Source organism: Scheffersomyces xylosifermentans (genome assembly GCF_036884685.1).
Source record: "Scheffersomyces xylosifermentans strain CBS 12540 chromosome Unknown RJT20scaffold_7, whole genome shotgun sequence".
In the NCBI taxonomy this organism is placed as follows: Eukaryota; Fungi; Ascomycota; class Pichiomycetes; order Serinales; family Debaryomycetaceae; genus Scheffersomyces; species Scheffersomyces xylosifermentans.
Genome location: NW_027042945.1, coordinates 199,655 through 224,423, shown reverse-complemented (window position 1 = coordinate 224,423; position 24,769 = coordinate 199,655). Strand labels below are relative to the sequence as shown.

General features: G+C 40.1%; 12 protein-coding genes across 12 annotated transcripts; 9 read left to right on the top strand and 3 right to left on the bottom strand. All coding sequences in view use genetic code 12, as the record gives it.

Annotated features, from left to right (window-relative positions):
* Positions 1–1,034: 1,034 nt before the first annotated feature.
* NPT1 (nicotinate phosphoribosyltransferase) lies at positions 1,035–2,630 on the top strand. Its single transcript, XM_064917698.1, has one exon. It carries the CDS (start codon positions 1,237–1,239, stop codon positions 2,512–2,514), a length of 1,278 nt encoding a protein of 425 aa, XP_064772304.1. The 5' UTR covers positions 1,035–1,236; the 3' UTR covers positions 2,515–2,630.
* Positions 2,631–2,651: 21 nt separating this feature from the next.
* Positions 2,652–6,551, top strand: KAP120 (Kap120p). Its single transcript, XM_064920749.1, has one exon. It carries the CDS (start codon positions 3,112–3,114, stop codon positions 6,070–6,072), a length of 2,961 nt encoding a protein of 986 aa, XP_064772303.1. The 5' UTR covers positions 2,652–3,111; the 3' UTR covers positions 6,073–6,551.
* A 1-nt stretch (position 6,552) lies between these two features.
* On the top strand, positions 6,553–7,884 carry PRE5 (proteasome core particle subunit alpha 6). Its single transcript, XM_064920750.1, has one exon. It carries the CDS (start codon positions 6,878–6,880, stop codon positions 7,763–7,765), a length of 888 nt encoding a protein of 295 aa, XP_064772302.1. The 5' UTR covers positions 6,553–6,877; the 3' UTR covers positions 7,766–7,884.
* Positions 7,885–8,003: 119 nt separating this feature from the next.
* RJT20DRAFT_151415 (Hsp70 family ATPase) lies at positions 8,004–10,087 on the bottom strand (the record flags this gene model as incomplete). Its single annotated transcript, XM_064919052.1, has 2 exons — positions 9,934–10,087; positions 8,004–9,906 (listed from the first exon to the last, which is right to left on the bottom strand). Exons 1-2 carry the CDS (start codon positions 9,990–9,992, stop codon positions 8,004–8,006), a joined length of 1,962 nt encoding a protein of 653 aa, XP_064772301.1. The 5' UTR covers positions 9,993–10,087.
* A 35-nt stretch (positions 10,088–10,122) lies between these two features.
* On the bottom strand, positions 10,123–12,641 carry RJT20DRAFT_130242 (uncharacterized protein). The gene has a single exon (XM_064917697.1). It carries the CDS (start codon positions 12,406–12,408, stop codon positions 10,492–10,494), a length of 1,917 nt encoding a protein of 638 aa, XP_064772300.1. The 5' UTR covers positions 12,409–12,641; the 3' UTR covers positions 10,123–10,491.
* Positions 12,642–13,091: 450 nt separating this feature from the next.
* RJT20DRAFT_56983 (putative tRNA acetyltransferase) lies at positions 13,092–14,275 on the top strand. Its single transcript, XM_064920746.1, has one exon. It carries the CDS (start codon positions 13,270–13,272, stop codon positions 14,197–14,199), a length of 930 nt encoding a protein of 309 aa, XP_064772299.1. The 5' UTR covers positions 13,092–13,269; the 3' UTR covers positions 14,200–14,275.
* Positions 14,276–15,186, bottom strand: RJT20DRAFT_56984 (chaperone). The gene has a single exon (XM_064920747.1). The coding sequence runs from the start codon at positions 14,895–14,897 to the stop codon at positions 14,352–14,354; it is 546 nt and encodes a 181-aa protein (XP_064772298.1). The 5' UTR covers positions 14,898–15,186; the 3' UTR covers positions 14,276–14,351.
* On the top strand, positions 15,186–16,202 carry RJT20DRAFT_56996 (uncharacterized protein). The gene has a single exon (XM_064920748.1). The coding sequence runs from the start codon at positions 15,475–15,477 to the stop codon at positions 15,931–15,933; it is 459 nt and encodes a 152-aa protein (XP_064772297.1). The 5' UTR covers positions 15,186–15,474; the 3' UTR covers positions 15,934–16,202.
* Positions 16,203–16,258: 56 nt separating this feature from the next.
* On the top strand, positions 16,259–17,674 carry UME1 (Ume1p; the record flags this gene model as incomplete). The annotated part of the gene is made up of 1 exon (XM_064921221.1): positions 16,259–17,674. The coding sequence occupies one exon, from the start codon at positions 16,259–16,261 to the stop codon at positions 17,672–17,674; it is 1,416 nt and encodes a 471-aa protein (XP_064772296.1).
* A 608-nt stretch (positions 17,675–18,282) lies between these two features.
* OGG1 (8-oxoguanine glycosylase) lies at positions 18,283–19,632 on the top strand. Its single transcript, XM_064920745.1, has one exon. The coding sequence runs from the start codon at positions 18,299–18,301 to the stop codon at positions 19,418–19,420; it is 1,122 nt and encodes a 373-aa protein (XP_064772295.1). The 5' UTR covers positions 18,283–18,298; the 3' UTR covers positions 19,421–19,632.
* A 211-nt stretch (positions 19,633–19,843) lies between these two features.
* Positions 19,844–22,951, top strand: RJT20DRAFT_136570 (uncharacterized protein; the record flags this gene model as incomplete). The annotated part of the gene is made up of 1 exon (XM_064918483.1): positions 19,844–22,951. The coding sequence occupies one exon, from the start codon at positions 19,844–19,846 to the stop codon at positions 22,949–22,951; it is 3,108 nt and encodes a 1,035-aa protein (XP_064772294.1).
* Positions 22,952–23,346: 395 nt separating this feature from the next.
* HLJ1 (type I HSP40 co-chaperone) lies at positions 23,347–24,748 on the top strand. Its single transcript, XM_064915929.1, has one exon. The coding sequence runs from the start codon at positions 23,675–23,677 to the stop codon at positions 24,653–24,655; it is 981 nt and encodes a 326-aa protein (XP_064772293.1). The 5' UTR covers positions 23,347–23,674; the 3' UTR covers positions 24,656–24,748.
* Positions 24,749–24,769: the final 21 nt, after the last annotated feature.

Genomic DNA, 24,769 nt, shown 5'->3' with positions numbered 1-24,769 from the left:
TTAAGCTATATCAACTCTACTTTCTGTCAAGTTAGTACATTTTTGCCAGTATACATACTTTCCAATACTTTCCACATCTATATTCTTTATATAAGGGCTTTTGGGGGGCTAAGTGCCTCATTGAGATCCCAGTTAACCTCAGCGGCAAAGGAATGTCTTCATTCATTAGTACTTACGAAGGAAGGGATAGAAAGTGGAAAAGTCAATGCTCTTCCAATTTAGTTTTCGATCCAGGTTCCTTAGACTAGAGGCAAATTGGACTACTTCAGAAGAAGCTTGAAATTTTCCAGCATTTTCTGGGAGTGAGATATTGGGAAATGGGACTGAATGGGTGGTATCCAATGAAGAGAACGTCAAACCTCTACTGTTTGTAGAGCCGCTGGGGAGTACTTAAAGCTGGAAGATTCTAAGCTGGAATAGGATTCTTCTCTTACAATGAGCTGTTAATGTGACAGAGTCTTTTCCTTTGGCCCCATCTTAAGTTGTGATTACTGGTATTCCTCATACATTGACATCACTCACCGGATGCCAGGAAGCTTCCTCAGGAAAAGAACAAAGGAAGAATCCGGCTGCTTACAATTCTTGGAGAGAAATGATCTACAAAGAAAACTTACCGACAATCTCCTACAACGGCCTAAAATGACGTCTGAGTGACCTGTTCCCCACTGGGGCCCCACTATTTTCCCTTTCTCTTATCGCGCCTGTATCCTGAAACGACTCTAATTCTCTCTATTATAGACACATATATTACCCCATTCTGCATCCACAATCCCGTATCTTGGCTCCCCCGTTGACTCACAGATACACAATACACTTCATGCTATGCCCCTAACCTTATTAGTCATTGCAAGAATATACGAGCGTTCCCCTAATGGGTGATACCGGAACCGCGCCCTCAAAAGTTTGCTGTGTTATCTCGTCACTGTCACTTAACTTAAGCTAGAGCACTGCAGATAGCTCTCAGGTACTATTGCTGTAAACCTAATTATTATTTCTAAGGCAGCCATTTCCGTAAGACTTTTGTTGGCGGTTCGTTTTCTTCTAGTGGGAACATCTTGGTGAAGAGATATAATAAGAATTTGTGTTCCTCAAGTCTTCAATTCTTCTGGAGTTGTAGAGAAATAAAACAAACGCTCATTTTGGTCCAATTTTCATAAGAGAAATTTTCAGTAATCTGTTGTTGTCTATTGCCTTCAACAACTTTCGTGAAATCACAAATCAATTGAAAAGTGAAATATGACTTCTACATCCCCAGCGATTCCGTCGCTATTGGACACCGACTTGTATAAATTGTTCATGCACGCTGCAGTCTTCAAACACTTCAAAAATACCCCTGTGGTATACAAGTACACCAATAGAACGCCGTCGATGGTTTTCACCGAAGAGGCCATCTCGTGGTTGAAGCTGCAAATTGCCTTGTTGGCTGATTTGAGGTTCACCAGCGACGAAATTGAGTATTTAAAGAAGACTTTGCCTCAATTACCTGACGAGTATATTGAGTACCTTGCGACATTCAAGTTGGATCCAAAGAACCAAGTGAAATATGCCAACGACGACAAGGACAATTTAGCCAACTTCGAGCTTGAGATAGTTGGAAACTGGGATGAGACTATACTCTATGAGATACCAATTCTTGCATTGCTTTCTGAAGCTTTTTTCAAGTTTGTTGACACTGATTGGAATTACGAGGGACAAGAAGAGTTGGCCAAGAGTAAGTGTGAAGATTTGTTCCGCCACAAATGTCTTTTCAGTGAGTTTGGAACGAGAAGAAGAAGATCGTTCAAGGCTCAAGATATAGTTGTACGTGCATTGAAAGAGTATGCTCAGAACCACCCCGAGGGGTCGAAGTATTTGTTGGGAACATCCAACGTTCTTTTGGCCAAGAACTACGATTTGAAGCCCATCGGTACAGTGGCCCACGAATGGTTTATGGGCATCGCCTCTATAACGCAAGACTACAGCAATGCCAACAAGATTTCTATGGATTATTGGGTTGATACATTTGGACCAGACTATGCTGGTCTTGCTTTGACTGATACATTTGGAACAGACTCGTACTTGAGGGCGTTCCAAAAGCCTTATACAGATTACTACACTGGAGTGAGGCAAGACTCCGGAGATCCAGAGTTGTACGCAGAAAAGATCGCGGCTCACTATAAGAAGTTGGGCTACTCAGATTTCTCGAAGATTATATGCTTCAGTGACTCCTTGAATATCGAAAAATGCTTCAAATACAAAGAGAAATCCGACCAATTGGGACTCACTGCAACATTTGGAATCGGTACATTTTTTACCAATGACTTCAAATCTACGGTGGCCCCCTTTGACAAGTCTGCGCCGCTCAATATCGTTATCAAGTTGAGAAGCGCAGGTGGAAATGATTCCATTAAGATAAGTGATAACTTAGGGAAGAACATGGGAAATCCAGATATCGTTGCCAGAGTTAAACACGAGTTGGGATATTCCGAGAACGACTGGGAAGAAGGCGATGAGACTAAAAGATGGACCAAATGAGCTCACGAAGCATCCAAATTTTTTTTAAAAAAAAAACAGTTGACTATTTATAATACTTTTGTTTATAGATATACCACATACTTAAGGCGCTTTGAACTCCTTAATACTCCTTTTGCTCCTAACTATTGTATTCTCATCAGAACGAGCTGCAAAAGCAGATCTCGTCCCTTCCTATTTTAAACCTGCATATATTCCATCTTCTCTTCCGTTTAAACTCGCTTTAATCACGTGATCGCACCATTCCCAGAGTTTTGCAGTACTTCTCAATGCACCAAATGGCCCCACCAGACGGTGTCCAACCATCTGACAGTACACCCCACATCATAGCCTCGACCAAGCCCTACTATTTTAAAAGTATCCAAGACAGGTTTAAACCCACCAATTTCAATAACTCTCTATCATCTTTCACCTGCAATGACCTGAAAGCTCCAACCTCTGTCCTCAACTGTACATTACCTTCACCTTCACCATCAGAATATGCTTCCTGTATACACTCTACCCGCGATGCATAGGTCATTTTTACCTACCAAAAACTGATGTAAATTGTATGGTTTGACAGTCATTGGCATTGAGTAGCAATTAGTTGGTAAGGACAATATGGAGTTATCTTCTTCCAATTTGTTGACCGTGCTCACATTGGCCTCGGGTTCTGAGAGGAATTTCGAGCAGCAGAACGCCGAGGGCCAATTGAAGAAATGGGAAGTGCTGCCTGGTTACCACTATCTTCTTCAAGAGATCTACTTGAAGACGGAAGTTCCGCTTCAAATTCGGTGGTTGGCCATAATCTGCTTTAAGAATGGAATAGATAAATACTGGCGTTCTTCACGCCAATATGCGATATCCAAGGACGAAAAGGTCCAGATAAGGGCCAGAGTGTTCTATCTTCTCCACGAGCAGAATAACCAATTGACAGTGCAAAATGCCCACTCAGTTTCGAAAATCGCAAGATTTGACTTTCCCAGCGAGTGGCCAACTCTCTTCGATGATATCGCTAAACACTTAGACGAATTTGTGTTTAAATCAAACGATCACATTTCCACAAACAACTTGTTAATCATCCTTAATAGAATCATTAAGAATGTCTCCATGGTGCGCATAGGAAGGGCTCGCCATGCCATGCAAAGCAAAGCTCCAATAATTGTTACAATTCTCATAAAATTGTATCAGAAGTTCTTCCTGAATTGGACTCAGAATTTGGATCTCTCTTCAATGGAGCTTTGCTACCTCTGCTTGAAGAATCTTAGAAGAATCATCCCAGAAGGGTTTGAGCAGCCACATAAAAATCAGGATGTTTCAGAATTCTTAGGTACTACCGTCGACCACTTACAATTGCTCATCAATGAGCACGATAAATATTCTTCAGACTTATTGGAGAGATATGTCAAATGCTACAGTAAGCTTTACGTTACCATAATTAATAATAACCCAACAAGTTTCGTTCTTCTTCCTAGCTCACAGAAGATTCTCACCACTTTTCTCTCCTTGCTCGAACAGAGAGCAGAATATATATATAACTCGTCAGAAGAAAATGATTTCTGGGAGATTTTAGCACTTAAGGGATTCATCATCTTGAAAAAAATCATGGCTTATATCTATAGGAAAGGAGCCATAACTTTAAAGCAGCGCAATGACAAGGTAGAAGTCAATCATGCAATAAATAAGCTCACTACTGACTTTTTTACCGCTGACTTAATTCAACGTTTGTGTGATCTTGTTATCAACTGGTATTTACGTCTCAAGCCATCTGACCTTGAAGGATGGCTATTGGAACCAGAAGAGTGGGTTAATGAGGAATTATCTACCAGTTGGGAGTATCAAATCAGACCGTGCGCTGAAAATTTTTACCAGGATATCATTAGGTACTTCCTGGATTCATTGACAGATTTCATCATCAACAAGATTTCAAACGGTTTAGTACAAAATGATTCTGTGGATAGAATTTTAATGAAAGACGCCATCCTTTGTACATTCCAGTTGTCCTCCAGCACAATTTCAAACAATGTCAATTTTGACAATTTACTTCATGAGGTATTCATTCCAGAAGGTATAAAGAATGACTTGGTTGAGAACAAAATTTTGAAAAGGCGTATTTGCTTAATCATCGGCGAATGGGTTTCAGTACAGTGTTCTAGAGAAAGTAGAGTAGACATTTACAAGCTTTTGCTCAACTTTTTGCAGCCTTCGAATCCTATTAATGACAAAGTTGTTAAAATTGCATCAATTCAGACCCTCCGTTCTGTGGTCGATGACTGGGACTTTAACAAACACGATTTTCAACCTTTCTTAAATGAGTTCGTCAGATTACTCCTTAATTTGTTGAATGAAATGAAGCTCACGGAATCCAAGCTTTACATTTTTAATACATTGGCAGTATTGATAGAACGTTGTAATCCATTGGTGGACTACCAGACATTGATAGATATCCTTGTAATCATACCGAAATATTGGGAATCCAGTAGCGTCAGCAACGAACCAATTATCAAAAATTCCTTATTGCGTGTTTTAAAAAGTTTGACGATCTCATTGAATGAGAACTCCCCAGAGACACATTCAATCTCTATTCCACTAATCAGTAGTTGCTGCTCAGAATCCTCCGACTTGCACAGTCTTTTGTCTGAAGATGGATTTGATTTATGGCTAGCATTGTTGAAGTATTGTCCACAGAGCCAATTGGGAAACGAGCAGATCATGAAGTTATTTGAGTTGATTCCTAACGGCTTGATGAATTCCACCGAAATACTTCCAACAATCTTGTCCATCTTGCGAAGTTACTCCTTGTATGCCCCAGAACTATTTTCTAACAAGACATCTTTGGAGCTTTTTGCAGTTTTAGCCGGATATTTGCCAAAAATGAGAGATGATGTATTTTCCATATTTGTATCGCTCTTGGACATTCTCTTATTGGAGAATTCGAGCAATGAGTCCTTTATTAATAACTTTCTTACAAGTGGACTTTTCAACGCCATGGTCAACTACGTCTTCGATGAGAGCCAAAGTATTGTTTTGTGCACGAAGATATACTTGGTTCTTTCAAGACTAGCTAAATCATCTCCCGAAGTCTTTTTCAAAATCTTGGAAATCGCATCAATTGATGTCAACAAATTTTTCAAAATATGGTTGGAGTATTACAACAACAATGGTAATCCACGTAACAAGAAGGTTAACTTGATGGCGCTTTTAGCTCTTGTGTCATATGGAATTCCGAAAAACATATCTGTTGCGTTGGAGATTCTGGCGGAGGTCGTCAAAAGGACTTTCTTCTTTTTGGAAGAAATTAACGAGAACAACGACGGCTCATGCGACGCATACAACCTGGACTTCACATATGAGGACATTGATGATTATGCCTACTTGGATCCTGATATCAAGCCGCATGGAGAGAGAATCAGATACCGTCAATTACTTGAGAAAATGGATCCAGTATATAAAACCAATCTCAAGGAGTTCTTGAAGGAGACGATGATACAACTAAAGACACAGCTTCTGGGTCTGGATTTTGACCAGTTAATGTCGTTGAATGATACTTATACACTTGATCGATTGCAAGCATTGTCGTAAGTGACAATTTGGTCATCGACCTTGTTGGAGCTATTTATAAACAGAATACACGGGTCTAGAATATAGGAGAAAATTGTTGAAACGTAGATATGCGACTAGCAAACGGGTTTTCTGGGGTGACGTCTAATGTAACTTCTCAGTGTATTAATGAGATTACCACAGAGAGAGGAATAGAGAGAAAGAATTGATTTGCAATTTTAGTTTTTTTATCAAGTTGCTTTAGATTGCTGTTAGTGATGCTATTTGCAAATTTCAGTCTCCCCGTCTTCGCATCTCCTCTCTTTACATAATAATAATCTTCAGAATAGGCCCTAATTATACTCCAATTCATGAAATTTTGTAATTATTTACGCCTACCATCGTAAGAATAAAGATACTTCACCACTACCGATGCAACTCTTTTATTTCCAATAGGACAGTATTGCCTTTTTGCTGACCTAGCTTCTCATACATATCTACTGAGAGTACACTCTTAGCAAACATTAACTTTGCACCTAACTTTGCACCTAATTCGCACTCACTATGCAACACATCCACTCACAGTTAATAAACCACCATAGTTAACCTTGAACTTACCCACCTCCATACTTAAGCTCGCGGTCTACCTGCACACCCTACATTCTTGGTGGCAATACAAAAGATTCAGTTTGTCCTTCATCAAATCCAACAGTTATACCAGTATTACTGGAATCATAACCACTCAATTGACATCGGCACTGTTTGCAATTCCGTAGATAATTCACGTCCACTAAAAAGAACATCGTAGCATTCACATTTTGTCACAGAAAGTTTACATATTGAAAAAATGTTCAGAAATAACTACGACAACGACTCAGTGACGTACTCGCCTACAGGCAGATTGTTCCAAGTGGAATATGCTTTGGAAGCCATCAAGCAGGGAAGCGCTGCAGTAGGGCTCGTTTCTAAAAGCCATGTCGTTCTTGTTGCGTTGAAACGTAATGCCGAAGAACTCGGATCATACCAGAAGAAAATCATCAAAGTCGACGACCATATGGGTATTGCATTGGCGGGATTGGCTCCAGACGCCAGAGTGTTGTCCAACTACTTAAGGAAACAAGCAATGAGCTCCAAAATGATCTTTAACAGACCCCTTCTGACATCCAAGGCTGTATTATCAATTGCAGACAAGGCACAAGAGAACACACAATCGTATGGATCAAGACCTTACGGTGTGGGTTTACTTGTAGCAGGTTATGATGAGACAGGAGCCCATCTTTATGAATTTCAACCATCGGGATCCGTTTTAGAATACTTTGGAGCCGCCATTGGAGCAAGATCGCAAGCTGCAAGAACATACTTGGAGAGAAACTTGGACATTATCCGCGAAAGCGACTCTGTAGAACTGTTAATTGTCCATGGATTGAATGCTTTGAGAGATACTTTATCACAAGATGTCGAATTGACTTTTAAAAACACATCTGTTGCTGTAGTTGGCAAGGAGGCAGAATTCACAACTTATGATGATGAGTCTGTGCAACAATGGTTGGACAAATTGGACTCGGTCTCCAATGCTAGAAACAGAGGGGATGACGATGCTGGTGATGCAGATGCAGACGCAGACGCAACAGAAGCAGCAGAAGGTGATGCCGAAGGGGCTGGAACCACAGAATCCAGCGGTGATGCTCCAGCTACAGAAACAGCCCCGGAGGATCGTATGGAGACTGACGAGTAGATGTACGACGTATAGAAGCAATATAAAGTCAAAAGAAGCATAAGGAATACACTGTAGAGGTGTGAACTCATTGTTAAAGATATAATTTGATTAATAGGACAGTATCTATTGGGAGGACTCTTTCGCTTGTATATTAAAGCATGTAAAATCGAAAAGGGCATTAGGTGCTTTATTATTTTTCACTCAAATCTTCTCCAAACTTTCTAGCCTGGACATACTATGTACATTTAAGTCATATCTACTTCTTTGTTTGTTCTTCCTGTTGCTTGATAGAAACTTTTCTAATCGCTGAAAGACATTCTTCTTGCATTTCTGTAACTTCTTTGTTCAAAAGCGCAGGATCGTGGAGAGTTGTGTTCTCCCTTATGTCATTTATCTTCACTCGAATCGCTTCAACCTTGTTATTGATGGACTCCTTTTCAGAAGACTCCATAAACTTGCCAAACTGCAATACAGCATTCTCAGTATCAGTACAGATGATATCGGCTCGAGACGCATGCTCATAGTACTTTCTTAGTTCGGCATCTCTCTCCTTATTCTTAGCACTCTCCTCAATTATTTTCTTCACTTCTTCTTCAGATAAACCCGTCTCACCAGCAACTTGAATAGACACGGAATTTGGTTTATTGTAATACTCCAGGTCCTCCGGATATGGTGTTCTATCTGTGGCTGAGACATTTATTATTCCATCCGCATCAATTTCGAAGTTGACAGCAATTTGTGGGGAGCCCTTTGGGCCAGCTGGTATATTGGCCAATTTGAAGTTTCCTATAAGTTTGTTGTCCTTCACAAGCGATCTTTCTCCTTGGTACACTCTGATTTCCACACCAGTTTGGTTATCTACTGCTGTGGAAAATATTTGCTCCTTCTTGACGGGAACAGCCGAGTTTCTAGGAATTAAGGGGCTGAAGATTCCACCATAGGTTTCTATACCTAGAGACAAAGGAGTCACATCTAGAAGGACTACGTCTCTTATCTGCCCTGAAAGAACGGCTCCTTGAATGGCGGCTCCCAAAGCCACTGCTTCATCGGGATTAACAGCAGTGCTAGGCTTTTTGTTAAATAACTCTTCAACAACTTTTCTGATCTTCGGCATTCTGGTCATCCCACCTACTAAAATCACCTCGTCAATATCCTTAATTTTCAATTCGGCATCACGCAAACATCTTTTAACTGGATCTAATGTTTTATTAATGAGATGCAACGTCATTTCATCAAGCTCATCTTCAGTTAACTTGATATTAATATGCTTATCCTTCGTTATGAATGGAATATTAATTTCAGTCTCTTTTATATGAGAGAGTTCTATCTTGGCCTTTTCAGCTGCTTCTCTGATTCTCTGTACGGCTTGGCGGTCGTTCAGTATATCTAAGCCATTGTTTTCTTTTTTGAAAGTGTCCAATATATAGTTCAAGAGCAAGATATCGAAATCCTCACCTCCGAGATGTGTATTACCATTGGTAGCCCTAACCTCGAACACACCATCTTCGATATCCAAAATAGATATGTCAAATGTACCTCCTCCTAAATCGAATACTGCAACTATTCCATCTTTCTGTTTCTTGTCAATTCCGTAAGCCAAGGCTGCTGCTGTGGGCTCATTCACGACTCGGAGTACGTCCAAACCTACCAATTTCCCCGAATTTTTCGTCGCCAGACGCTGGGCATCATTAAAATATGCTGGTACCGTCACAACTGCATGCTTGACAGGTAATTTATCATTTGGGAGGTTGCTTTCCGCTACCTCTTTCATCTTCTTAAGAATAAGGGCACTGATTTCAGATGGAGACATTTTTCTACCGAAAGTTGTCGATAGCCAGGCATCTCCATTGGAGTGGCTGAATATCTTATATGGAACATTTGCAAGATCCCTTTGCACTTCTTCATCTTCAAATTTTCTCCCAATCAACCTTTTGGTGGCGAAAAATGTATTCTCTGGGTTAATTGCTGCTTGTCTCCTTGCGGCAAGACCCACTAGGACATCATCGTTTTCACCATGTCTGGTGAACGATACGATCGAAGGGGTAGTCCTTCCACCCTCGTCGTTTTCAAGTATTCTTGCCTCGCCGCCTTCTACTATGGCCACTGCAGAATTTGTTGTTCCCAAATCTATTCCGATAACAGATGGGTGAAGACTACGTCTTGGCTGAAAATGTGCAAAGGCATACGAAGCCTTTGTCTTGCTGGGAGTTATTGTAGCTCGCGTTTTTAAGATCGCTCTCAACATTCCAACGAAGAGCGTCCTTGTATAAATTCTATAAATATTCCAACAAACCCAATTGATAGCGAAGGAAACAAAAGTATGGGGTAAATCAAAAAAGCATTGAACAATATAGTACTTAGTGAATATTTGCTAGTCGTGTGTATTGGACAAAAAAAGTAGTATAATGAGTATTTTAGTTAGTGAAGAGTTTGTTGTATTGTCACGATATCAATTACCCTTTTTGGGACCAGTATAAATGAGTTGCCATGTGTACGTAAGAAATGAGGTGTTGTAAAAAGACGACATGAGACAGTAACATATGCGTATTTATGGTATAATTGTACTTATTACATTTAACTCTTTACATGGTTCATATGACACAGATAGTTGCTGCAAAATGTTGAACGTAAAATTATTAATTTTTCCATTTCCATGGAATCTATACTATAGCATTGCTGCTGGTCTATTTACAATTAAACGGCGAGCTCGGTTTTATTTATCTCCTTATTTTTAACTCTCGTCTTCAGTTGAAGGAAACGTATTGGTTAACTATGCCAACAGATTGGAAAAAGTAGAGTCCTAAAATGTCTATGGGGAATGTGTGTAAAATTGACTTCACAAGCACCTCACCAGTCAGCATTACCTGTCTTGGTATCACCGATGTGCGATGATACACACCAAACTGTCCGCTACTAGTAATGCAAACCAAGTACTCCCTCTCTGTTTCTTCTGGCTTGCTTCCAAGTACAATGGCTGGCAGTCCAAATCTTGTATGAGAAACAAGAAGACCTATCATTCGATGTGTCATCAAGCCTGGACATATACTATCTCGTAACTTCTGAAAAGAAATCGCCGCTTGGGGATCAAATAAGTTCATTCTCTTTGTGAAAAATTGACCATGTGGTATATCTAGGTGTTTGTCATTCGACGACATCTTGCCATCAATTTTAAACTGCTGTCGCATTGATGCTTGGAATTTACTAAAATTCTGATAGATGGAATTTAAGTGGATGAAATTATTTGACTTCAAAAGATCCCGCTTTAAATCTTTTCCATCATATATGTAGTTCAGTCCGAAGTCATCTTGCTTATGTTGGCTCGATACTAGATGACATACAACTCTGAAGAATGCAAACTCATCTGGACTAATAAACAGAAGAGATGGAAGCAAACATCTGTCTATTTCGCTCTCGTAGAAACGAGATAGGGAATTAAATTCAAGTATATCCTTAAAATGATCAATAACATATTTCTCATTTATGGCTTCGAGATAATTTCTCTTCTCGCCTTCTCTATGCATTCGGGAAAGGGCTACGAGGAAGTCTTTTACTGAAATCATCTCAATCAGGTAACTGGTGTCAGTTAGGCATGTCGGTCTGAGCAAATATAAGACGTCGCAGACTTTAATGAAAGACTTGGTCAACTTCACTTCACAACTTTTGATACGCTTGCCGCCAATTATAATAGAAAAACGTGACAAGAACTCACCTAAAGCTTTCGCTAGAATTGTCCTGACTAGTAAACTATCTCCCTTTGCAAGGTCTGCATAAATCCTCATAATATCAAAATCTTCATAGTACTCATATGGACTGTACTTCGCAATTTCATTAGGTCGACTTGTTGCTTGGACAAGAGGCTTTATTGAGAATGTAGAGTGGGCCAAGTTCAAAACCCTTCTCACAAATAATTTGAACGAGTCATCATCCTTAAATAATAGTGCCTCCTCATCTGGGCCCTGGTTTAACACCACATTTCTAGCTTTGTGGCATGCCAATTCATCCATATAAATACGACTATGAAGAGTATTTCTTATTCTTTCAAGTTTTCTTGCTCTGTTCTTGACTAAATCATGAAAGGATTTAAACAATAATCCAAGTCTAAAACACACAAACTCAATCCTGGATGCATCGGGCGATGTAGTTACACTTAATGATGACAAATATTCGATGGCAATTCTGACATTCTGGGCTCTGATCAAGTTCAACACCAACGCCATTTTGGAAATATTGCAGTCTACATCGCTGGCCAGAGAAAACCTGGCAACGGCAGTTTTCTCAAGTTGGTTCAAAACGTTTTGAAGTATAGGAACATAATCTACATCTGTTCCATACCGATCTAAAAAGACGCCAATGTGGTTCGGGCTCTCTGGAGCGTATTCTTCAACGGCTTGTGCCAATTCCATCTGCTTTTTATATAACCTCAAGGATAAATGGAACCAGGACTCTCCATTAGCATTTGACAGAATAGCTGTAGCAATTTCGTAGTCAGCTAGAATTGAACCCCAGTTATCGGTGTAGATTCGTTTCCATGTTTGTTCGTTGAGTAAGCTTTGAGACAAGCACTTGCATGTACGAGAAAGATTTATGATATCTTGTATTTCTAGACCACCAAGAAAGATGATTCCATTGAGGACATCCATGGGCAAGTTTGTGAAACGCATCTTGTGGTGGACAGGAATGTGTTTTGGTGGTAGGTTAGCCAGTGCTATATATTTGAGTGTTGCATGAACGGAAGCTGTTTTTGGTATTGTGGAGCTATTTTATTGAGATTATGATCCAGTTTAGAGCCAGGAGTAATTTTGCAAGAATGATATTATTCCCTCAATTCGTATCAAGAAGACAAATCCATAGCTTATAGGCCAATTTGTGCACTTTTTATTGTATTATTGTTGCTCTCTATGTAATTCAAATCATAAAGCCCAGCGGCTAAATCATGGTGGTGGAGTATACTCGTAAACAATATGGTTGAGATTACGTAATCAGCCCATAGAGTTCAGCTAATAGGTAGAATCAATACTGTTATCATAGAAAGTGGTAGTAAAAACTGGCGTTTAAGTATTCAATGAAATGTGATTCGTTGCAAATTGGAGCTCTTGAATTTAATCTGTCTATGTCAAAACTACAATTGTAAAAGTACTTCAGACAAATGCATGTCTTTGTACACAAATAAATATATAAATATGTTTAATGCTTAATGCTTAATGAACAAGCTAGCAGTTTGAAACAGTGACATGAAAGAAACATGGTGTCAAATAGTTCACTACTACATTTTCGGCATAGAGTACCACCTCTAGTCATTTAGTCCATCTTCGTCGATGATACACAGATAATCTAACCTATTCTTCTCCAACAAATCAGACTGGAACTTCATACTCTGAACGCAAAATTAAACAATAATTATATGGTAGCGCCTGAAAATCTTAATTTGCGAAGAGTTGAGCTGAGTTTGCAACTGTTTATTAAAGTAGGACTTATTGTGTGTGGTATGTATTGATACATTATATAGTTAATTGCTAGCAAAGATGGGGAAAAGAAAGTCGGGCGACAAAGGTTCAGGTGGAAAGAATAAAAAATACAGAGCCAGTGGGTTTATAGATCCGAACACGCAGGGTGTCTATGCTACTTGCAATAGACACAAGGAGCAGCAGTGTAGAAAAGAATTAATCAATTTGTTCTCAGACAAAATTGCCGAATATTTTGACTTGGAAGGAGATAATGCCGACTCGGAGGATGAGAATGAAAACGGCGACAATAAACCCAACGATCTCTCTATTGAGGAGCAGATTAAAAGGGAGTTGAGTGAAATGAACGAAGCCAAAGACTCCAAAAAGGAGTTATTAAAGCCGATTGAACTTGACTGCGAATGCTTAGTGTTCATCAAGACAAGAAGACCCGTCGATCCAGTTGAATTGGTGAGACGCATTTGTGAAGAGAGCTATAACTTAAACATAAAAACAACAAGATATACCCAGAAGTTGACTCCTATAACGTATTCGGTGACGCCTACTATGGAAGAAGTCAAAAAGATGGCCAAAAAGGTCCTTGCTCCACATTTTCACAAGGAAGAAAACCAAGAACCTATCAAATTTGCCATTCAGATATCTAGAAGAAACTTCAATGCCTTGGCCAAAGATGATTTAATCAAGGCCATTGCTGAGTCCGTAGGTAGAGACCATGGACATTCTGTAGATTTGAAAAACTATGAGAAGTTAATTGTTGTAGAAGGATACAAGACCAATATCGGTATGAGCGTAGTAGACAATTACTTGAAGTACGACCGTTTTAACTTGCAACAGATCTTCGAAAAGAACTTGACTAATGATGGTGAACACAAGAATAGTGCTCCGAGCAGAGTAGCCAAGTCCAAAACTGAAACTATACCACAGAAGGACGCTGAAGAAGAGCAAACAGAGAAAGAAGAGACTGAAAAGGAGACAGCTTCCGGTAACTAGTAATATAAGGGAGTAATCCAATAACGGAGATTCGAACGATCTATAGAATAATATAGCTGATAGACCTCCACTTATAAATATGAAAGGGCAGCTACACCCAAGTATATCAAAGCTTATATTATTAATGTACATATTAAAAGTATTCAACTAAACTAGCTATGTGACAACGTCTCTTCAAAGGAACGGAGTTCTTTCCAAGCTAACCAATCGGCCTCCGTATTTGGAATAAGTCCCATAGTGTATAACTTATAGACACCTATGAGCATGTTAAGCAATTGGAAGACTATGAAACCCAATTTGGCAAATAAGATATCCTGTGAATTTTTCTTTGTCACTAGGTTCTTGAACATGGGATTGGTCTCATTAAAAATCGCCTTAATCGGGTTCCACAACAACATCAATGTCATAGTCATAGGGATGATCTGAAGAGAATTACCCGTCATGTAACTCATAATGGCATTCATCGGTATATTTTTGGCTGGGGCCATGGCGAGTTCCCACGCCTTCTTGATCTTCAATTCCTCCAATTGAGGGTCTTCGTTGTCCTTTCCTTTAGTGGTGGTTTTCTTTGTCTTTGAAACTCCTGTGGATGATGCTTTGGCGTCCTGGGCGGCAAATCCAGGAGGCGATGACAATTGCTTCTTCGTAGCTTTGGGCGTCGCTGGGACATCTGGGCGTACTATTTCCAAATATGACATTCTATATCGTGGGATTATATGTGGTTTTTATGACTGACTACAAGTAGAGGTTCAATTAGGGTAACCGCTTATGAGGTCTTAAATTTAATCGAATTTGTTTACTGGCAAAAGTTCTCTTGTCTCACTAAATTTCATTCCCCAAGGAGGTTCTCACTAATACCTGAACCAAACTGTCGCTTGTAGAACATATAAATAGGGAGACAGTAGAGTGCGAGTTAGTGGGAACGAATAAACTTAAGTCAGTGAATTTACTGGTATTCTCCTGTAATCCCCCTTAAAGTTACCGCAGTTCCATCCGTCGCAAGTCATATACATTCCATGCACACCACACTTCGGCGCACACTTCACAATGATAATTTCCAACCGAAGCTTCAATCTACCAAGGCCATATAATGTACACACTATACTCCTTTCTCCACATGCTGTAGCTTCGGCCACCTATTTAATATTCATTTGCCATTACAGTCAAGCATCGCTATATAATAGTCTGCTAGAATATAGCATAACTTTCGGAGTGCCAAAAACCAATAAGTAAGGCCAATTGCCGCCAATCCCCCACACATACGCTTCCCTCGCCATGAACTCCACAAACTCCTTCAAGTCCAACCCCTTGAACAGAATCATCGGACTTTCCGTCCTTCTTTCCATGGGATTCCTTCTTGTGATTCTTGCTGGAATCTACGGTAATTGGTTTCCCATCATAATTGGCATTATATTTGCAGTTGCTCATCTACCTGTGGCCATTACAAAAGCCATTTCCAACTCATCTGATTACGACTTCAACTTCGATCCAACGACGTCCCTGGCAGGCAGCGTGGTCAAGGAATTTGGCCAGTTTTTATCAGCGTTCCTTGTAGTAACAGGGTTGTATTTGCCTGTTGTGTTGCAGCACTCTCACATTCTTACCAAAACTGCCATGGTTCTTACCATTGTGGGAGGTAGTTTAATATACGGCACAGTATACACATTCAGTGCCTTCTTCGACGAGCCAGAAGAGGACGACGAAGTGGCCGATCTCGGAGGCGGTGTTATTTAGAGGCTCAATTCAAGCTTTTTGTATAGATATTAGTTTTCAGGCTCAATTCATCAGCAATTAATACATTCGAGCTGACTCCATTACGGTCCCCCCTGTAGTCTAAGACTAGTGTATTACGACCAGTATACATTTACATCTCTGTGGTACTGTAATTTACACCCGTGGTAGTACATCCCAGTACCGGCTCGTACTCGCGTTCTCGCTACTGTGTTTTGTCGCTATCGTTGTAAAATCCACTAACAAAAGTTTTAATTGAGAGTTTGTTTTACTACCAGACGTTAGTTGACCATAGCGGCTAATTATTACCACATAAAATCATATCGAAATGACTGTATCACAGAAAGAGTTGGCTCAAGCTGAGCGTGAAATTGTGGAAGAACACCAACTCAAGGAAAAAGTGGTCAATGAAGAGTTCAAGATCTGGAAGAAAACCGTTCCTCTACTTTATGACACCATCCATACCTATGCCCTTGACTATCCGTCGTTGGCTGTCCAATGGTTGCCTAACTATACATACTCAGAAACCAACAAAAATTCAATCAATGTTAGATTCCTTATTAGCACTAATACCTCCGAGAACTCTCAAAACTACTTGAAATTAGGCTCCTTGGATCTTCCAAGTACACTTGCCCCAGACTTTTCGGTCAAGTATCCAGACTTGGATTCTATTCCTATCCCATCTCCTACCATAGACGACACCTCTGACTTTAAAGTCTTGTCCAAATGGAAACAAAATTCAGAAATAAATAAGCTCGAAATTTCCCCAGATGGCAAGAAGGTTTTGAGCTTCAATAGCGACGGAGTTGTTCATTCCTACGATTTGGACACCAGCGACGTCATTGACTACAAGTACCATAAATTAGAAGGATATGCCCTCGGTTGGCTTTCAAATGAGAGCTTTGCTTCTGGTTCGAACGATTCTCAAATTGCTCTTTGGAATCTTGACAAACCTTCGACGCCTATCCAGCTTTATAAGAGTCACCATGGTGCAGTAAATGGCATCTCCGTCAATCCAATAGTCAAGTCACTTTTGGGGTCTGTATCTGATGACTCAACTACTCAGTTCCATGATGCAAGGGAACTTGGTTCAAGCGATAATCCAGCCATTACTGTGGAAAACAAGCACATTCAAAACACAATTGCTTTCCATCCTGATATAGAAACATTATATGCCACGGCAGGAAAGGACAACATTATCTCATTATATGATCTTAGAAACCCCAAGAAGCCAATACGTAAATTTTTCGGACATAACGATTCAGTCATTGGAATTAAGTGGGATACGGAAGACCCCAAGACCCTTTTATCTTGGGCTTTGGACAAGAGAATAATATCGTGGGATTTGAATAGCTTAGGTGAAGACTACACATACCCTGCTGAATCTGGCGAAGGATCAAAGAGAAGAGGTGGAATCAGAATTGACCCTTGCTTGAAATTCATACATGCTGGCCACACCAACAGAGTAAATGATTTTGATGCCCATCCGAAGATAAAGGGCTTGTATGCCAGTGTCGGAGATGACAACTTGTTGGAGGTGTGGAAGCCGAAGACTTTGTCGGGAGAAGAGGAAGAGGAAGAGGAAGAACATGAAGGAGCCGAAGCTGAGGCTGAAGTCGATGGTCATTCTGAGATTGAACCGGTTGAGGAAGATAAAAAGGAGAAAGAGAGTGAGTCAGTCGCAGAGGATACAAAGGTTGACGAAAATGATGATGCAGCCAAGGATGTGGAAATGGAAGATTGAAGAAACACAGTGCAAATCGAAGATGAAGTCGAAGAATAGAGTATTGTTAGAATTGCTTTTCGAGTGTAATATAGTGTGAGTGGTGATGTTCAGTGCTTACTATAATGAAATGTACCTTATCAATAACCTGTAATGTTTTGAATAACCAACGAATACGTAGATATCGGTTGAACAAGAAAATACAAAAAGTTTTGGGCTGACTCTCACCAATCATTGTGGGAAAGACTGAAAGATTGCTAGTTTACCATTTCGCAGCTAAATAATTTGTCTTCATATATACATATACCGACAGTTTTGGCTACTGGCGACTAGTGCTACTGGCAGATAGTGTTACTGGCAGCAAGTTCTACTAACAGAATTCTACATTGAACGACTGAATTATGATACCTCTGGCCAGTTAGTAGTCGTAGAAGTGTCACCCTAGCCCTTGTTTCCTACCATACTCTATATATAAGACACGTCGAACCCATTTATTCAATTTCGGTAATGAGTCCGGTCCAATTATGCCGTTTTGGGAAGCGCATCTAACGTTCTCATTCCCTTCCAGATTTTTCAGATTTCGATAGCCAAGTTAATATTTGCAGCTTTCTTCTCTGTTTTTCGAATGATATATAAGTAGCAGTTATGACCGTAGATGTATTGTGGAGAAGACTTCCTATTAGAGAGGTGGAAGTAAGTTTGGCTAAAGTTCTCCGTTGTGGTCAGACATTCCGCTGGAAAAATATCAATAATGTATGGTCATTTGCCATAGAGGATAGAATAGTCTTTCTTAAACAGGATGAAGAAAGTATCCAATATTCACACTTATTGCTGGAAAAAGTTGCTGAGCAGAAGCCGCAGGCGGCTGCTGAAAAGGAGACTCTTGAGTTTGTGAAAGACTACTTCAACCTTTCTGTGAATCTTGTAGAATTGTACGATCATTGGTCCTCAAAACATGAGCCTTTCAAAAAGTCTACAAAAGGTAGCCTTACTCCATTTAACCTGTTTCAAGGTATAAGAATACTCAGACAAGATCCATGGGAAACAGTGGTATCTTTCATATGTTCGTCAAATAATAATGTCAAACGAATCCTGAAAATGTGTGATAGTCTCTGCACTGAGTTTGGAGAATACATTAATGAACATGAGGGGATCGAATACTACTCATTTCCTAGTGCTGATATCTTATCAAAGTCTAGCAAGGTAGAAACACGCTTGAGGGAGTTGGGTTTTGGCTACAGAGCAAAGTATATCTACGAAACAGCGAAGAAATTCACAGACAGCAAAAGCAATCCAGACATAACCATAGAAAATTTGAACAATCTTAGAAATGCAGAGTACGAGGAGGCACATGAGTTTTTGTTACAGTTAACAGGAGTTGGCCCAAAGGTGGCTGATTGCATTTGTTTAATGGCCTTGGACAAGCACGATGTTGTACCTGTTGACACTCATGTGTACCAGATAGCGGTAAGGGATTATAAGTTCAAGGGAAAGAAGGACATGAAGACAATGAACAAAGCTACCTACGAGTCCATTAGAGTCTTTTTCAAGGAATTATTTGGTCCATACGCTGGATGGGCTCAATCTGTGCTTTTTGCTTCTGATTTAGGTGATTTGAATAACGGAACCAATCGTCTTGATGAGAAAACCATAATAAAGAAGGAGGAGAAGGAGACACAAATCACTCAAGTTGGGGGAAAGAAGAAAAGGAAAGCTAAGATTACTGTGACTGAAATAGCTATCAAAAGAGTTAAGGAAGAGGACTGAACCAATATAGGGTACTACTTAGATAACTTCTGTTTTAGACTACTATTTTAGATGACAACTTCTCTAATAATAAAATAGCTGTTTCTTGATTTCAGTTGAAAGCTGACAATACTGTGTCCCACACTTCTATGTATAATTCCAACATTCTTTATTACAAATCTTCATTGTTGGGGCATGCCTAATCAGAGGTACCGATAATTAGTGTAGACCGATATTCTTTGCGCTGCACGTCCCGTCTAGTTCAATTTCCATATCAACAGTTTTCGCAGCCATCGGCTACTACATCTGAATATACGATGTTCATCGATATTTAATTTGGTGATATTACAATATACTATGATATAAATCAAATGTCATTAATCTCTTTCAGTTGAGTTTACGTACCTCCATTTTACAGAACTCATTTTGCCTTATTTTCAAGCGATGGGTTTCTTTTCATTCATTTCTACGTGGACGGATCCTTCTGCGTCAGTGAAGCTAACAAAGGACCCCAAATATCCAAGCATAGTACCAGTAGAGAACACCCCATGCCTTAAAACCATCAATCATCCCAATAATTTGGACTCTCTTGCCAACCCTAAAGGTAAATCGAGATATGACATGTCCATAGACATGTCCCGACGGTTAGCCGCTGATTCCAATTCGTTACGGTGGCTGTTTCTTCGTGGTATTGATGTTACCATGATCCCATTTACGGCAACCAGTCTAAAACTTGGGGTAGTCACGGAGAACCTGTTAAGAAAAATTATAAGTCAGACGAAAGTGTCTTATGGTGATGTGAAAATTGTAAAATTGAAAAACACTAAAGAAAGCACTTACTGGCACAAATTGTTTACCCATACAGATAAGAGAAAACCCTTCAGTTCAAGATATGAAGTCAAATCTCCTCAAGTCGGAAAGAGGAGGGAAATTCAGATTACAGACAATATTGAAGAAGTCACCAATGGCCCACTGATAGTTCAATGTATCGGGACAGATTCTGGTGAGAGGCGCCATTATTTGAACAAATTATTCAATCTCTTTAAATCCCACTCCTCCGAGAAGACAGTGAATCTTCTGACGACTTCAAGTCTTCAAAATCCCATGCCTACACAGGCAACTTCAGTGGCCATACCAAGCATTTTTGGCCTGAAGAGGACTCGTGGTCGTACAACAAAGGCTTTCGTTACTCTATGCGGCATGCTTCTTTTGAGACGGCCAAAGGAAACTATTGAGATTAGCTCGAATGTTCAACTGGAAGCGGATGTTGTAGACGCCCAGTGTTCTCATACCAGTGTGGATCGCCTGATTTCCACCGCCAATTCTTTTCGTCCTAAGACGCCCTCAGGCCAGATAATAGGTAAACGTCACCATTCAGACTATCGTTTGGATGTGCCACAAGCTCCATTTGTTATGCGGCAGCATTCCTTTGGTAGCCATACCAAGGATCTAAACTGTGAAGAATCACCCACCAAGGAGTGTCAAAGAGGCAAGATAGTACGTGTCTTCAAGACACATGTATCTCATCCTATTGCTGCAAGAACGAATATGCTGCAAAATCAAGATCAGGTAGGATATAAAATATCCAAGGAATTGAATATTGACCCTGAGCTGCCTTTTTTAACGCTTTATTCGACTAATCAGTCTAACGGTAGCCTTTGGGTACGGCTAATGCAATTGAAATGTCATTTAGATGAGAGAGATGAACACCCCCATGACATTGGGCCAACTCATAGAAATAATTTTGGTAGAAGTCTAACCCAAGTGAAATTAATACTAAATACATGGCCAGAAGAGGCCACACATGTCATCAATGAGTATCAGTATATCAGGCACCTTCCTGGAGATCATTATCCACGTTCTATCTACACACCAATAGACCCTTCAAAGGACTCACGAAGAAGTGCAGCCAATCTTTCTTACAAGCTAAGAAGAGCTTTGGATACCAAGTGCATTTTAGAAGAAAATTATTATGATAGTGATACCTGTGCTCTCCAGGAGTATATCCACTCCGACTTATACAGTGGTGGTGAGATGCTTCTAGACGACACTTCATCTACCCCTGTACCCCTACTTCCAATTAGGTCCGGTGAACTAAGATTATTACGCCGTCAACAGTGCCAAGTTGTACTTCCGACTCGTTCCATGGATCGTTTAAACTTAGAAACGTCCTATAAAACCTCTAAGTGGCCATCGATATACTCTCTGAACTCGGGAAACTTATACTGTGCTACTATGTCATCGCCAATAGCAGGTTGGTGGCTGTCATCTAAAAAATACAACATAGAAAATCATCATTTTGTGAAATTCCCCTTTGCATCTAAGGGCCCCTTTATTGGTTATCATAGGAAACAAGCCAATAAAATTACTTCGGAACAACAATTGCTCATAAATAGGGTTACCCTTGGTACTAGTGCAATAGTTGATCTGCTTCCCTTAATTGAAAGGGTCAAACTCCTATTAAAAGAATCTACTAGTGAAGGAACGTCATCGCCCTCTTCGAGCTCTCTTGCCCATCTGATTGATACATTGAAATCGAATATTAATGAAGAAAAAAGCATGCAGCTTTTTAGTTCAGTTGACAGTTCAAGTAAAGGTTGTGATCAAATTTTTGAGCTGCAGCCACAAACGAAGATTGGTAATCAAGTTACGAAGTCTAGATGTAGATCCCACTCCCTGATTCTTAGTGGAGACGTAAATTCAGGGGGATCTGAAAGTCAACAAGGTGGTCTTGTATATGATATGTTCCCAACGCCTTTTCAAAAGCCTTCGTGGTTTGTTGATTTCCCAAGAAATACATCGAATTCAGTTAGCAAAGCCAATATTGATGCGGAGAAATATGGAGCTCCAGTCATCACATGTAATCTGATTGCAACAGGTCATGAAACCAAAGAGAATCCTGAACCATCTCAGTCTCATCTTGATAAAAATATAAAGTGTACAATGGGCATTCTGAATGACGACAATGAACTTGTAATGGCTTCTCTGTTTCCCTTCAACCATAACCAGCATATTTATCTGCAGAAGGCCACAGAGTCTGGTCAATTGAGTGGAAGAGACATCAAATTGTCGGACATTAGCAGCAAGGCCAAATCTTCAAGCGGTGAGTTGCTGAGTGTGTCCACGGAGTCAATCGTCGTCGTAAATCTGAATAAGCTGGCTCTAAGTTTAGTTCCATTCAAAAGGCACCTAGAAGAACATTCCCTCTCACTGGACCATCTTGAACGACAGCCCAAGGAGCTTGTGACGAAGAGGTTTCCAAAGCGTGTTACCCTGGGTTTCAGCGAAATTCGTTCAGAGCCAAGTCGTCATCCTGGTTTTCCTCCTGATTGGTACAAAGGAAAAGGTCTCAAGCTTAACATCGACTTTCCCAATCAAATCCTCATTGACCAGTCTGTGGTTTCGATATACGACTCGCTTAATCACATAATTAACCCCCAATTATCTTCTATTTCAAGTTCATTTATGGGATGCTGCAATGAGAGTGAGTTAGCAAAATCCAATCATATATTCGGCGACGTTGATCAAGTCCAAAGTTCGCGGCTGATATGAAGCCAAGCCTGTTACCTGAAGGAGAACCAAGGACATCAACATCAGTCTTTGTAGCTGTTTGACGCTTTATTCTCTTTTTACTGAATCTCAGCATTCCACCCATATTGATACCTCTAAAAAATTCATAGTTTCCTCCATCCTTCACGTTTGCGGCCAATACTAACTGCAAAAAAAAGAATCTATTCAGATTTTTTCTGAACTTGAACTTCATTCTCCCCGCTCTTTTTTTTTGCAATCACAGTCCTCCGCCTCGACACACTCTGGAACCTTCCACCACAACGGATATCGTGCGTCTACCAGAAGATTAGGCTCCACACACACTTTTTTTCTTTTCAGTTTACTATCTACAGATTTGTACGGCAGTAAAAAAAGTTTGGGCTTTGGATACTAGTATTAAACGACATTATTCTTCACTTGTAGAGGAATATTCTAACGATAGATCCATTGCAGTAACTAGGACAAAGAGGTGTCTTTGTCTTATATCAAGATTTTAGAAACTTACAGCCAAAGTCTTGCGCACTTTGACATTGCTTGCTACTCATTTTGAGAAATACCATAGGAACACAGAATCCAAACTTGTTACGTTAAGCCTAGGCGAAAGCTTGATTCTCATAAATATCTCACATTGAGATTGCATAGCTCAATAGATCCACAGAGATTATTGGTAGAGCATACTGTCGTATCTCCACTTCTGAATACTAGACAATATAAAATCACATCACAATGTCATATACGAAAGACCAGGAAACTATAGTGTTGAAGATTCTCTCGTATAAACCACATCAATTTTACGAAATCTTATCCGTCCAGAAATCTGCCAGCGATTCAGAAATCAAAAAGTCATACAGGAAGTTGGCCATTAAGTTGCATCCTGATAAGAACCCTCACCCGAGATCTGCGGAAGCCTTCAAATATTTGAACAAAGCATGGGGAGTGTTGAGTGATCCATCCAAGAAAGCTATATTTGATCAGACAGGCTCAGACCCGGACTCGCGGTTTGCTGGCCACTCTTCGGGTTCATCTACTGGTGCTACAAGTGCAGGGTTCTCAAGAGGGGGAACACCTTTCGGTTTTCAAAATGGAGGAGCACCTTTTGATGATGATATTTTTAACCTCTTTTTCGGGGGAGCCCGTTCTTCAGGGCCTACGTTTACTTTTGGCGGTGATAGATTTACTTTCCAGTCATTTGGTGGTGGAGAGCATCCATTTATGAGGCATCGTCAACAAGCCAGACATCGTACTACGCGAACATCTACAGGGCAGAATCAACGTGAGGAGGAGACTCGTGATCCACCTTTTTCGGAGACGTTAACCCAATTATTACCTGTACTTTTGATCTTGTTGGTACCTATCCTCTCTGCATTATTTTCGGACTCGTCAAGTGTTCCAGACTACTCCTTCTCCAAGTCCAAACAGTACAATATTGAAAGAAAAACTCCAAGATTCAAAATACCCTTTTATGTGAATGACAAGTTCTTGAACAATAAAAAATTGAGTGGAAAGCAGTTGCGGAATTTTGACTCCAAGGTTGAGAATTTATACGTTCAAGACAAACGGTCAAAATGCGCTAGAGAACAGCATATAAAAAACGACATGATTGAAGACGCTCAAGGCTGGTTCTACACGGACCAGGAGAAGCTTTCAGAAGCAGAAAGCTTTCCTATGCCTAATTGCCAGGCTTTGAGAGATTTGAATTTGATTTGAACATTGTCAATAGTTCAATCACCTAACATTTCAGTTCACAATATATAACCTTTAATACAATAATACGCAGTTACATTAGACTATTTACACATTAATGACTTCCATGCTTCTTTT